This window comes from Macrosteles quadrilineatus, unplaced genomic scaffold, assembly GCF_028750875.1.
Source record: "Macrosteles quadrilineatus isolate MER2022 unplaced genomic scaffold, UCM_ALF_1.0 Scaffold_2__2_contigs__length_208266976, whole genome shotgun sequence".
NCBI lineage: Eukaryota > Metazoa > Arthropoda > Insecta > Hemiptera > Cicadellidae > Macrosteles > Macrosteles quadrilineatus.
Window position 1 is genome coordinate 117,580,674 of NW_026542595.1, and position 13,045 is coordinate 117,593,718.

The following is a 13,045-nucleotide window of genomic DNA, read 5'->3' on the forward strand; positions in this document are numbered from 1 at the left end:
TTTGAAAATATTTTTTGAACCATATTTTTGTCATATTGTACCTGTACCATTATTATTTTATTTTATTAAACTACGTTACAAAACCAAAATAAATAGTTGTCATTTAAAGATACTAGCCTCTCAAAACCACTTCTAACTTATTTTTAATTTAATTTGGCTAGTGAAAACAAGCAGCTTTCGTAAATTTTATGATTCAATCGTTTTGTCTAGTATACATTACTATTAGTCATTAGTATTATTAGACTTAGACTATATTATCGATATGTCGAACTGTTTACAATAATAAGGCAACAATAAAATAACAACAATTAACTTAGACAATACAATTTGCATTTTTAACAATTGAAATTTACAACTGAGTTGACAACAGCTGATTTTTACTCGCTAGGAGCATAGACAATAGATTACAATGGTAGATTGTCTGTGCGAGGAGCTAAAAACGTGCATTAATTTAAAACTGCTGTTTTGGTGCAGTAGACCAAGGTCACACTAATTTTTAGTGTGGCATTGAGTAGACGAAGAATTCTATATAGTCGTAAAACATATATAATAAGTCTAGGTAACAAAAACAACTCACCTTTGGTTCTCAACAATAGGGTTCCATCTCGCTTCGTCGCTGAATTTAAACTCGATAACTTTGTGTTTTACTTCCAACTGGTTTTTGACCTTATAAGGATGTTTCTTTTTGCAGTGTTCATTCCATTTGTCATGCCTAACGGTAGCATTGCACAACAACTCTAAACATTTATACTTAAAAAGCTTTTGTTTTTTGGGCATTTTTACAGAGAAAAATAAACCACGAGTTAGCACTCTAGATCACCATGATGTACCTACATTACTCACGACTCTGTGGTACGTAATTATAGATGGAAATTGAGTAATAGTACCGGTTACACAATTTAACAAAGTCAATAAAGTCTTTACCGCACGTAAAAACTAAGAAATTAATGTAACTTTTAAAATTATAAAAGAATCAGTGATGTAGGCCTACTACCGTGCGTAACCGAGAATCAGCAGAGAACTAATGTAAAAATGCGTAAAAAGGTAGGGATTGATAGCAAACATATACTTCCGGTGCATATTTCTCGTGGGACTTCCTCTCTCCATGCCATTCCCACACAACGGTAGCATATAAACGACACAGTTATGTAGTTCTTATATCGTTGTTCCCATAGCGCAAAAATGTCTGTTTTAAAAAGTTTCTGTCAGTTACGCTACGTGAGAGTTTTATTCCACTATTTCAAGTCACACTATACAAACCCATTCCACTATACAACAATGAACAACTGTAATCTAGTTGTCGACAACGCTTTCTTTCTTCAAAACTATTATGGTTGTTTAAAAACGGTGTTCTGTGGATCAGATAATTAGATAATTTATATAATATTCAATTGTGTAATAATAACTTTTGTAAATTTACAGTCATTAATTGAAATTCTTTTTTGTGTCGTATTTTTTTATTTTTGTCATGTTACACGGTTTTTACCAACTTTACCCCCCCCCCCCTCAACTCCTTTTTGGACCCCCCCCAAGAATTTCAATGACGCAGTCTGCGTCATAGCCCCCCCCTGTGGGCACCCCTGCTTTAGTTAATTGTAGAATCGTTTAAATATTTTAATTGGGACAATTTATAGGAGTATTTAAGCTAAAAACATGAAAATATCAGTCAATTTAACTATGAGAGATTATATTATTATAAAATCCATGGTTTATTAGTAACAATTTTAATTTTAGTTATATGAATATTCATTCCACAAAAAAATACAGTAATTAATGGTCTTTATATGCTTAAAGGTGTTGTTACAATTGAATGCTTCAATAAAGAGATCTTCTACAAGTTTTCCTATCTAAAAAACCAGACGCAGCTCTCTGTCACAACCAATATCGGTTACGGCTCCAACAGGCGAGCTGGCTAAAATACCTTCAACATCATAAGAAACAGAAAATGAAATACATAATGTGTCAGGTGACAAATGAAAAAGTACCTGAAACTCGCCATGTAAAGAGTGAAAAAGCAAACAGCACACTAGGCCAACCATCCGTCAAAAATTACTTACATATTCTTTTTTGTAGTTTAAAAAAATCATAAATACTTTCAATTGGGCTGGCCAGGAGGAGCCTTTTCACTCCCCTTTTGAACTGTTTACTTGGAAGGTTCCAGGCTGTACAAGAGAACATATTGAATAGATTAAGGCTTACAATGTCATATTACAGTTTCTTTGCAATTTCTCAAGCCTAACAAAGGGTACATTTACATCCTGTTTACGTCTCGTATTGTAGGGCCTACAAGTGGATTTCGCTCCTGAGCTCGAGAGCGCCCACCTTCTGCTTAGTTTTGATGAGGGTCTGAAAGATATAAAGATTATGAACTGTCTTGAGAGATTCAGCCTAGAGCTGGGTTTTCCTAGGCGCGGAAGCGGAGAGCGGAGAGAGGAACGCGGAGAGCGGACTTCACTTGTCTTAGGTAATTTAATGTTACTATGTTTTCCTAGAAGCGGAGCGGAACACCATGTTAATTTCTTTTCCGCTCTCCGCTTCCGTGCCTAGGAAAACCCAGCTTTAAAGATAGGCTCACAGTGATCCAGGCGCTTAGCCCCTGCGACTATTCTTATAGCCTTTTTTTTGGAGAAGTAGGACCCCTCGACTCCAGGTGTGGCACCCCAAAGTCTCAGTCCGGATATGTGATGATACTCTGGGAAAAGGCCACATACGCAGTCCTTAACCACTCTTTTTGGTACAAATCACCTTAACTTACGAAGTAAGTGCACAAGCACAACCCTTGCCAGTCGGCTACAAACATAGTCAACATGACTGTTCCAATCCAGCTATCCAAATCCAGCTCAGCTTACAGTCTAGGTAACCGCCTAAATGCTTTACACTTGTCACCTCTCATGCTCAATATTTCGGAGACTGAAAACAATGGATTGGGGTTTATCTTGATTTAAAAAGAGGTAATTTGCCCTTAATCGTCGTAGTCAGTGTGGAATTTGTATGATAGAAATAACCATCGAGCACTTACTGACTTACCGCGCGGTTTCAAAATCCCTTTGAGATTGCATACAATAGTGAAATAAAAACATCAAAAACATTAACATCCATAAACTATGTTAAAAAGGGATAGCATTTTATTTTCAATTAAATTCATAACTCTGAATCTATACGTATTAATAAAAGTATGATTTTAGATTACCTTTGTAACTTATTTGATTTTTTTGTTATTGCCTGAATTGTTTTTGTACTGTATTTATCTCTGAATTGTGTATTTGCATCATGTAATCCACTTTTTGACGTCGCCTTATGCATTCATGTGTTTACTGGAATAAAATATTGATTCTTGATTCTTGTTAATACTACATTTTTTGAACATGGCTTGCCTGTATAAACATGAAGAGTACTTTGGTTTAGAGTTTTAGATATTTTAGTTGCCAGAGCCATCTTGATTGTTTTGTTTTTATTTTGACGATTGTCATGAACTTTGTACATAGTTGTAACGGCAATAAATCATTTCATTTCATTTCATTTCAATATGTATAGTGCTAAAATTTACTGCCCTTTTACTGCACGAAGAATTTTGTTTACTCGCAACATTATAAGATCGATGCGGCTAGCTTCCACGACAGCGCTAGTGATGCAATGGCTGTCAAATTTGTTTTGACAGAAGTGTTTTCGGTTATTTTGATTGTTGTATTTACATAAATATTTCTAGTATATTTCTCATTTACATTCGAGTTTGTGTGTGTTGTTAGTGTGATAACTATCTTTGCTACCAATTTCTTACTTTACTTTCACCATGTAGGGTTAAAATGATAATTTTCCTGCTAGGTTATGTGTGATTTATGCGAATAGGATTAGTGGCTGATACCGGGTTGTAAAATAGGCCTTGTTGCAAATTGTAGTGCAATAAAAATGGATTTGACCGCTAATTCTCAACTGGATATGGTAATAACCCGCTGTAGGATATATTCTAAGAGTACATTCCAAAATAATTTAATTTCTTTGAGGTTAGGCCCCAGTTAAACAGCAAAATTCAAAAACTTAAACCTTTTAACAGATCTGGCTCAGATAAAACTTACTCTATGCAGTTAGCAATTTATTTAAAAAAATATGTTGACATGTAAAATATTTACTATGTAAGGCTGAACTATAAAAAGTTTAGATTTTTTGTTAGGCTAAGTTTTAAGTTTGGTTGTCAATCGCATCGATAGGCTACTTATTTGTTAGACAACACGAGCCGGATATCAAAGTTCTAGTCTTTTTTTTATTCGTCCATAAGAGCATGATAGGTTATAGGCTACATTTTTTAGGCCTAGGCTACTTATGGATTGATACAGAAAAATAGAACTCGTCAGATAAGTTAAATTATGAATGCTAATCTCTCTTAAGTAGGCCTAACCTTTTTGTCTCTTGGAATAGGCTGCACTTTAGTATCTGTCCTACATTCATTCAAATTAAAAATATCGATGTATAGATTATTCGATGTATCGATTATTAACCAAACTTGATACATCAAATGAAATAGGCCTAATCGATATATTGATCGACATTCGAATGAATGTAGGACAGATACTAAAGTGCAGCCTTGAAAAAAATTAGGTAGGCCTAGCTAACTTAAATTCCTCTAGATGACCCTTGCAAAAATTTATTGAGGATCCCGTATTTCCTTCCTACCATGGTCAAATATTGACTCCCAGTACTCTAACCACTAATCTTATGGTGTTTGGGGAACGATTTTGTGCACTTCCGATACTTCTGTCTCTGTCCTTTGATCTTAAACTTGTAAAGCTTGGAACAATGTTGCAGATCATTATTTATAATTATCATTATTTGGCTGCTGATGAAGCTAGTCTTCCTAAGGCAACTGTACCCAAATAGCAGATGGTCTTAAGTTTTATTTTGTGAAGTGTAAATCAAGTTTTTCTTTATAACGTTCAGTACCCAGTAATTTACATTGTTGTTATTTGATACATTACCTATTCACGTACCGGTAAGCTTAATAAGTTATCGATTGCCAACTCACATAGGCTAACTGAAACATGTTAGGATTAATTAGATTTTGTGATTTTAATATTTTGTATAACCTAATTGGTTGGATAGATCTTATGCAAGTCACAAGCCTATCACATTCTGTTGAATAAGCTAGATTAAAACAGAGCTAGACAAACTACAATACCTTGACGACTAAATCCATGCTTCTCCATACACGGATCTGTTGGTACTAAACTTATTTGTCGACTAAGTTAACTACTTGGTAGGCTATCCACCATTAACTCTCAGTGCAGGATTTACCACTAGGTAGCCTAAATCCACTAGTAAATACCACTAGCCTAAAGCCGCAAGCAAGATCGGGCCACAATATACAAAAACAATTTCTTGTAACATTAACGTAATAATTTCGCCAAGATCGTGGGTGAAGGTAATGATGTCCTTGTCATCGCAGGGAATATTCATGATTTGACCGTGATTGCAAGGAAGTTCCGCTCAAGAGGCGGTATTGCTGAGGTTATTCTAATAAATTAATTGCTGTAGCCTGTTATTTGGGTTCACATCATTTGATTTATTTACATTGAAATACTTAGCCTTTTATGGTGTTATAATAAATACAGTTGATCATGCAATAGTAAGCATATTTTGACTTTGAATTCAAGTAAATGGCTTCTGAAATGAGGCTTACTTACACTAAACAGATACATGCCACCTTCCAGTTATCCTCTTGTGTAGGCTTTGATTATGCCTCTACATCTTCTCTTATCTATCCACATTTTCTTATCCTCCACTATCAGGTAGCCTATCGCCATTCTACTTCACATCCCTCTTTACCTTACACTCTCTTTATCTTTCTACACATTACTCTTTAATTGTCTTCCCTCTTGGTCTCCTTCCGTTGCATCGTTCCAACTCATAATCCTTTCCTCTAGCATTCTTTTCATATTTCCAATCCATATCATTCATTGCTTTTTGTACTTTCCCTCTTTTTACTTTTTTGTTTTCTGTGTGATTGCTGTCTTGAACTTTAAGCTTACAGTACGTCCAGAGTGCACGTCGATTCAGATTTTCGGTGCGTGGTTAATCTCAGTCAGATATTTTTTTGGTGGTCACAGTGGAAGCAGGAAATACGCCGCCAGTAGCCTATACTGACTCGGTTAACAAAGTAGCAAGTCATTCGTTGTTATGGAATTGACGGATGGGGAATTAACATGTAAAATTATAACGTCTAAAACTGTTGTAAAGTTACAGCCAGTGAAAAATTGTGTTCATGATATTATATAGGTACCTCTTTTCCGATAGCTAGAAATGATAAAGCTTCTTTCTATATTGCGTTGAATGGAGCCCGAAACTACCGAAACTTAATAGCCTATTTAAATTGGTCATTGTATTGTAAGAAACGTGTGTAACCTACAAACAAAACAATTTTGCTGAAGAGCGTTTAGTAGTAACCCTAAAACTAAGGATGAAAAATTAAATATTTTACTATAAAAACAAAATTTATTTAATTAAATAGTATGCGTACCAGCAAAATCTGAATCGGAATCTGAAACCAACATGAATAAGAATTCCGGTATGCAGATGCTTACGCGTGGGCTCAGAAACCGGCGGCCACTACGACCACATCCATTTGAATGCAAGTTCCATTCCTGCTGCCGAAAATCTGAATCAGCGTGCACTCTGGACGTACCGTTACACTTAGTGAAACTTTCCACTTACGTAATTAGTTATTGAACGTACAATGTTTCAGCTCGTGGGCGGGGAGTTTGACATGGAGTTAAACTTCGTCATCCAGGACGCCCAGAACATCAAACATATGTTGGAGCTACTAGACCACTGCCCACCAAACTTACAGGTTAGAATACTGTAGCTTAAAACATGTTGGAGTAACCTAAGTTACCTAGCCTACTTGAAATACTTGGTAAATCGACCCATTTAGCTAGAGCATCTAGGCCAGGCTGGACGGAATTTGTTTTGTCATCGTCGTCACGAACAAATTTTAGGTTGGATTGGATCTGTCCTTGTGACCTGATAAGCTAAGTTACGTTATTATAAATCCAACAACGTTCAGGAAAGAATCCCAATTTTCTTGCTCTCCTTCAAAAAAATATTTTTAACCTAGTAGGCTATGCTTAAAAATCCATACGATCACATATTACCTGCTCAAATTTATCTCAGTATATTAATAGCTCTCAGAATTTTAAAAGCACGTAGTAGGTCTATGTCTAGGGCTGGTTGCCTGGCTCTAGTGTATTTTAAGTTACGTGAGGCAAGTAGCCTGTCTGCCAACTGACTTCGTGTAAACGAAAACTTAAACCTCTGATCGATAAAATGGCCAATATCTAAATGTCTTAAATATTCCTTAGTGTAATAATCCATTATTGCATTTTCATAAAACTAAAATGTAAAGCATTTATATTCAAATCAGTTTCTACAGCCTTTCAAGGTAGTGAACCTAACAATTTTTTATCCTGCTTAAAATAATAATTCTATTGATGTTTCATAGCCTACGGTAGTAGCCTGGAATGTCAGTGATAACATCTGATGAGCTACAAGTACTGATGTGGTTAGCTCCACCTATGTCTAGCTACCGCAGAAGAAGATCAGGTTGATCTGAAATTTCCTTCGGAATAGTTTTTGCAATTAGTTTTTGTACTCGTGAACTTTTTCTGTAATGTGTTAAAATGTCTTCGGGATAACTCTAAGGACATTTACAATCTTGTAATGCATTGTAGCAAGTCATTATTAAATACAATTCTTTGTAAAACAAAATATTATAAGATCAACAGGATAATTTATGTATTTTCACAACAAGACATGACAGAAACACAAAATTTACGAAATGTTAGTGAGGTTACTCCTCATTGCACTCTGCAGGCTGTGATGGGTTATCAACCTCAAGCCGCGCAGCTTCTCCAGCATTTTGGGCCTCTGCATGTCTGCGGCCACTACGTCTACGAGTGCTTCTGCGACTGCGACTGCTCCTGCGACGTCGCCGGGCTTCAATGAGATTGTCAGAGTCACCGTGCCTCCTGGCTTGTCTACGAGACCGACGGTTTGCTGACCTACGCCTTCTTCGAGCCTCTAGCACGTCTGTGATATCGTGGTGACGTCCTCTGCGAGATCGTCTGCGGTGTCTGCTAGATCTTTTCCTGCGTCGGGCCTCTAATATTTCACTGTCTGCCTCGTGATGTCGACCTGCATGACGGCGGCGTCTTCTGGTAGATCGTCTGCTAGATCGTTTCCTGCGTCGGGCCTCTAATACTTCACTGTCTGCCTCGTGATGTTGACCTGCATGACGGCGGCGTCTTCTGGTGGATCGTTTGCGACGTCTGGCAAGGACTACGCTGTCATCATTGTGTCGTCTACCACCACGCCGTGTCCTGGTGGATCGTTTACGACGTCGGGCTACAACTACGCTGTTACTGTATCGTCTCATGCCACCATACCGCCTTCTAATTTGCCTCTTTCGTCTGCGTGCCTCCAACATTTCGGAGTCAGCCACTGCTGGAAACAACCGGTTCTCACTGATGGTCAAAAACCCTTCCTTGATGGCCAGTTTCAATGCACTCTTGTACCCAGAGAGGCTGTCCGGGCCGTATTGTTGCCGTAGGAAGTCTGCAACTTCTGACACCCTCACTCCAGACTGGCCGTAGTTGTCTAGTTGTACCACAGCCGATACAACTTGTTCTATTTCTCCTTTCATTTTACTTAATTTTTATTGCAGTAAATTTGTATGTGACTGATCTCTAACAAATTTGGAATTCAAATGATTTTCAGGTAACTGTTGCTAAGGGACAATATTTTTAATTGTAGCTTGTTTGAATCTAAAGTAGTTGATAGGAAACCCTGGTAACAACCTTTCATTACTAAACCCACATTTGACATACAACCATTTTTCCAAAGATTATCTTTCTCAATAAGCCTGCTGCTTGGGTCTTGTCAAAGATTTTATTTCCTTTTAGTTTTTATTTTATGAATTAAATATATACCTTAAAACATTTCTGATGACAATAACCTGCAGTGTTTACTTTAGCGTATCAAGTCTTTCTCACCATTCTGATTTAGGATTAACTGGCAATGTCAAAATATAATCCTGTGTAGTAAAATCCTCATATTGAACACAAGTCAATAACTTACAGTCCACTTTGTACAAATACGAAACTGGATAACAATTTAACAAACTGTATAGCCTAATAACATATTATTATTTGGCACATTAGATCACAATTTAGCAAGCTGAGAGGCCTATGTAACTCATTTTGCGAAAAGCAGATATACATATTATTTTGGAAATAATTTCCCCACAAAATGGAATCTTAAAAAATTGAATGGATAAAGTAAATTATGCAGTTTATTTAAGTGAATAAGAATGATGCGTCAATTTATATATGTCAGAGGTTCGTGAATTGTTATGTTGTCCAGCTAGAGTGAACTTTGGTCCACAATCAGCTTAACAAAGGGCCCATTGAGTACAACGTATCACACAATTCACCACACCCTTGTCATTCTAGAGATCGGTAGACCATTGTCACATTTGTTACTTCAGTATTCTGCGCTTGGTGTGATTAATAGGTACTTGCCTATTAATATATAGATTCTAAATGTTCAAAACTGGTTGACATAAAGATTGATAATTTAGAAACCTGTAAATAAAGACGACAGTAGGCTTACCACATTGTTAATTTAGTTTTGTAGACATTTTGAATGTATCCTTGAGTAGATATTACAAGAAATCAATGTTCACTTTGTCAACGTTAAGTTTAAGTTTCTCATTTTATTTTACTTTTTTAACATTGTAATTCACGTTGGAGGTGTCGTTTGAAGCTATGTTATAGAACAAGAACATGTATCTGAATCAGTTTTCTAGGGATCAGCTTAGAAAAACTTGTACTTTTTGCTGTTTTGTGCCTAAATACATATAATGTTGTTTGATAAAAAATATAATAAGATATAAGCAATTCAAACACAACCTAAAATTGCTTCTAAAGCATTACTTAGTTTTGAAATCCTTTGTAATTCATAGTTAAGTAGACGAGTAGTCTAGAATGAAAGTTCAACTTGCGTAACTGGATATTTCAGTGACTGCGAGATATGTTATCAAGTACTTGCACTTACTGATAACAACACTGAACATATGACACGTCTCATTAAGAGAAACTAACTGTTCATTTAGTACTAACTCTAGTCTCGCCAGTAACCTATAGTTTCACAATTATTGTTTATTTGTAAAAAAACTTTGTAAATTATTAATTGAAACATAATATGATGGGCTGGTCTAGAGGTAGAGCGGGGACTTTGGTCAAAGAGGTCCTAGGTTCAAATCCTACCTATTACCAATGGATTTTTTATTTTACCTTAGTGATAATTTCCCGACCCCTTCTAGGCCTAGACTGAAGTAATATGTAAAACAATTCTGTACAGGAATCTAAAAAAATATGATGAAAAAAATTTGTGTAGTTATTGGATTATCCATAATTGATGTTGTTCTAACAAAACTCAATTTGCCAAATAGTAATAGTAATTGTATAGGTTGAAATTACTAAATTCATACAAATCTAAATATTAGTCAAGACAAGCTTTGAAGGTGTATTGACTCGTGGTGAAGTTCAAAGGTGTTGTCACATGTTCACACATGTTCAACACACATGTGCACACATGTTCTGGTCATTATCTGAAGGACCCTCATACATACGCACACTCTGAATGTTAATTGAAGTCTCCCAAAGTGAGAGGGAGAGTGGAGAGGGGAGAAGAAAACTCCCCCCCTCTCCTACAAAGTTATACAACATGTATTTAGCAAGCACTAACAAGGCTGAGAAACTTGGGAGTGTTACCCGGGAGCACTAACCAGTATCAGCTGTTTAGTCCTAGTGTTTGTAGACACAGTGTTAGTGTTAGTGTTGTGTTAGTGTTTGGGGTGTAGGTAGTGGTTGTAGTGTTTGTAGACATCATTATTATTTATTAATTTTTCAATGTAATAAAATACTTTGAATTAATTGAATACTAAACAAAAAAATATACATTGATGAGCCATCTGAATAAATTTTAAGCTTTGAATCTGCTCAAATAATAGCTGATTAATTATAGATTAACCTATTTAAAACCTATTGGCACCGAAATTATAACATTTGTAATTTTAAATAATCAATATAAGGGTGTGACGATTAAATGCTATTAATACCTCTAGTAGTTGTAAAATATTATGTATCTACTCAGTATTAACCTTTGTGTTGGTTTAGTATGATGATTAGGTACTCATTCTTTTAGTCCATGACTTTGTCCAAATCACTGTGTTTTTAAAACATTGTTTAAAACATTTTGTTGTAAAACCCTGACAAATAATAGTTGTTTTTAATTCAGAGATAATCTGTGTGTAAATTATGTTTATGTTTAAGGGATCAAATAGCAATAACGTGAAGAAAAGAGCTCTCGTCTGTAAAACTGCAATGCTCATCTGTAATCCTGGTTTTACAATGAGAGTAATCCACGCCTAACTGGCATCCAACAATTTCTTCATAATCTGCCACTTAGGCTGTTCAATTGGTTTTGTCTTCAGCTTGCAGTATACTGAGATCCTCATTCACAAAATCAACTCCAAGTTGTCCAATTCCTCTTTAACCACAGTCTGCAGTGTACCAAGAAGATTACCAAAATCCTAATCCACAGAACCCACCTGAAGATAATCAATTCTTCCTTCACCTCAGTCTGCAGTTTACCAAGAAGATTACTAAGGTCCTTATCCACTAAACGCACCCCTCTGGTGGGATAGTTATGTGTGATTGGCGTCACTATCAAATCTTGATTGGAGTAGGTATATACAAGTAAAGTTTTGATAAAAAGTTGACGCACCGAAAGTAATTGAGTGTTTTTGAATAATAAATTTGTAGGGAAACACCTGTTGAATTGAAAAGCTATTTTAATAATTAGTTTTTGTATGACACCAAAGATAGTTACCAAAATGATTGCTAAGGTCCTTATTTACTAAATCCACCCAAAGATGTTCAATTAGTTCTTAACCTCAGTCTGCAGTGTACTAAGAAGATTACCAAGATCCTAATACACAGAACCTACCTGAAGATAATCAATTCTTCCTTGACCTCAGTCTGCAGTTTACCAAGAAGATTACTAAAATCCTTATCCACTAAACCCACCCCAAGATGATTAATTAGCTCTTGACCTCAGTCTGCAGTGTACTAAGAAGATTACCCAGGTCCTAATATACAGAACCTACCTGAACATGTTCAACTCTTTCTTGCCTTCAGTCTGCAGTTTACCAAGAAGATTACTAAAATCCTTATCCACTAAACCCACCCCAAGATGTTCAATTAGTCCTTAACCTCAGTCTGCATTGTACTAAGAAGATTACCAAGGTCCTAATACACAGAATCTACCTGAAGATAATCAATTGTTCCTTGACCTCAGTGTGCAGTTTACCAAGAAGATTACTAAAATCGTTATCCACTAAACCCACCCCAAGATGTCCAATCCCTCTTTGACTTCAGTCTGCAGTTTATTAAGAAGATTACTAAAATCCTTTTCCACTAAACCCACCCCAAAATGATCAATTAGTTCTTGACCTCAGTCTGCAGTGTACTAAGAAGATTACCCAGGTCCTAATACACAGAATCTACCTGAAGACAATCAATTCTTCCTTGACCTCAGTCTGCAGTTTACCAAGAAGATTACTAGGGTCCTTATCCACTATACCCAGCCCAAGATCTTCAGTTAGTCCTTGACCTCAGTCTGCAGTGTACCAAGAAGATTACCAAGGTCCTAATACACAGAATCTACCTGAAGATAATAAATTGTTCCTTGACCTCAGTGTGCAGTTTACCAAGAAGATTACTAAAATCCGTATACACTAAACCCACCCTAATATGATCAATTAGTTCTTGACCTCAGTCCACAGTGTACCAAGAAGATTACCAAAATCCTAATCCACAGAACCCACCTAAAGACAATAAATTCTTCCTTGACCTCAGTCTGCAGTTTACCAAGAAGATTAATAAAATCTTTATCCACTAAACCCACCCCAAGATGATCAATTAGTTCTTGACCT

At 36.1% G+C, this 13,045-nt stretch overlaps 1 protein-coding gene across 14 annotated transcripts in view; it reads left to right on the plus strand.

Annotated features, from left to right (window-relative positions):
* Positions 1-13,045, plus strand: part of LOC128988189 (neurobeachin) — a 632,264-nt gene that overhangs the window by 236,743 nt on the left and 382,476 nt on the right. For 13 of the 14 annotated variants that reach the window (XM_054409436.1, XM_054409438.1, XM_054409442.1 and 10 more), the window contains one exon: positions 6,734-6,838. In XM_054409436.1, the coding sequence (XP_054265411.1) occupies positions 6,734-6,838 (105 nt within the window). Of the gene's footprint in view, positions 1-3,666; positions 3,940-6,733; positions 6,839-13,045 lie in introns of those variants that run through there. The other variant, XM_054409445.1, reaches the window with a different exon arrangement.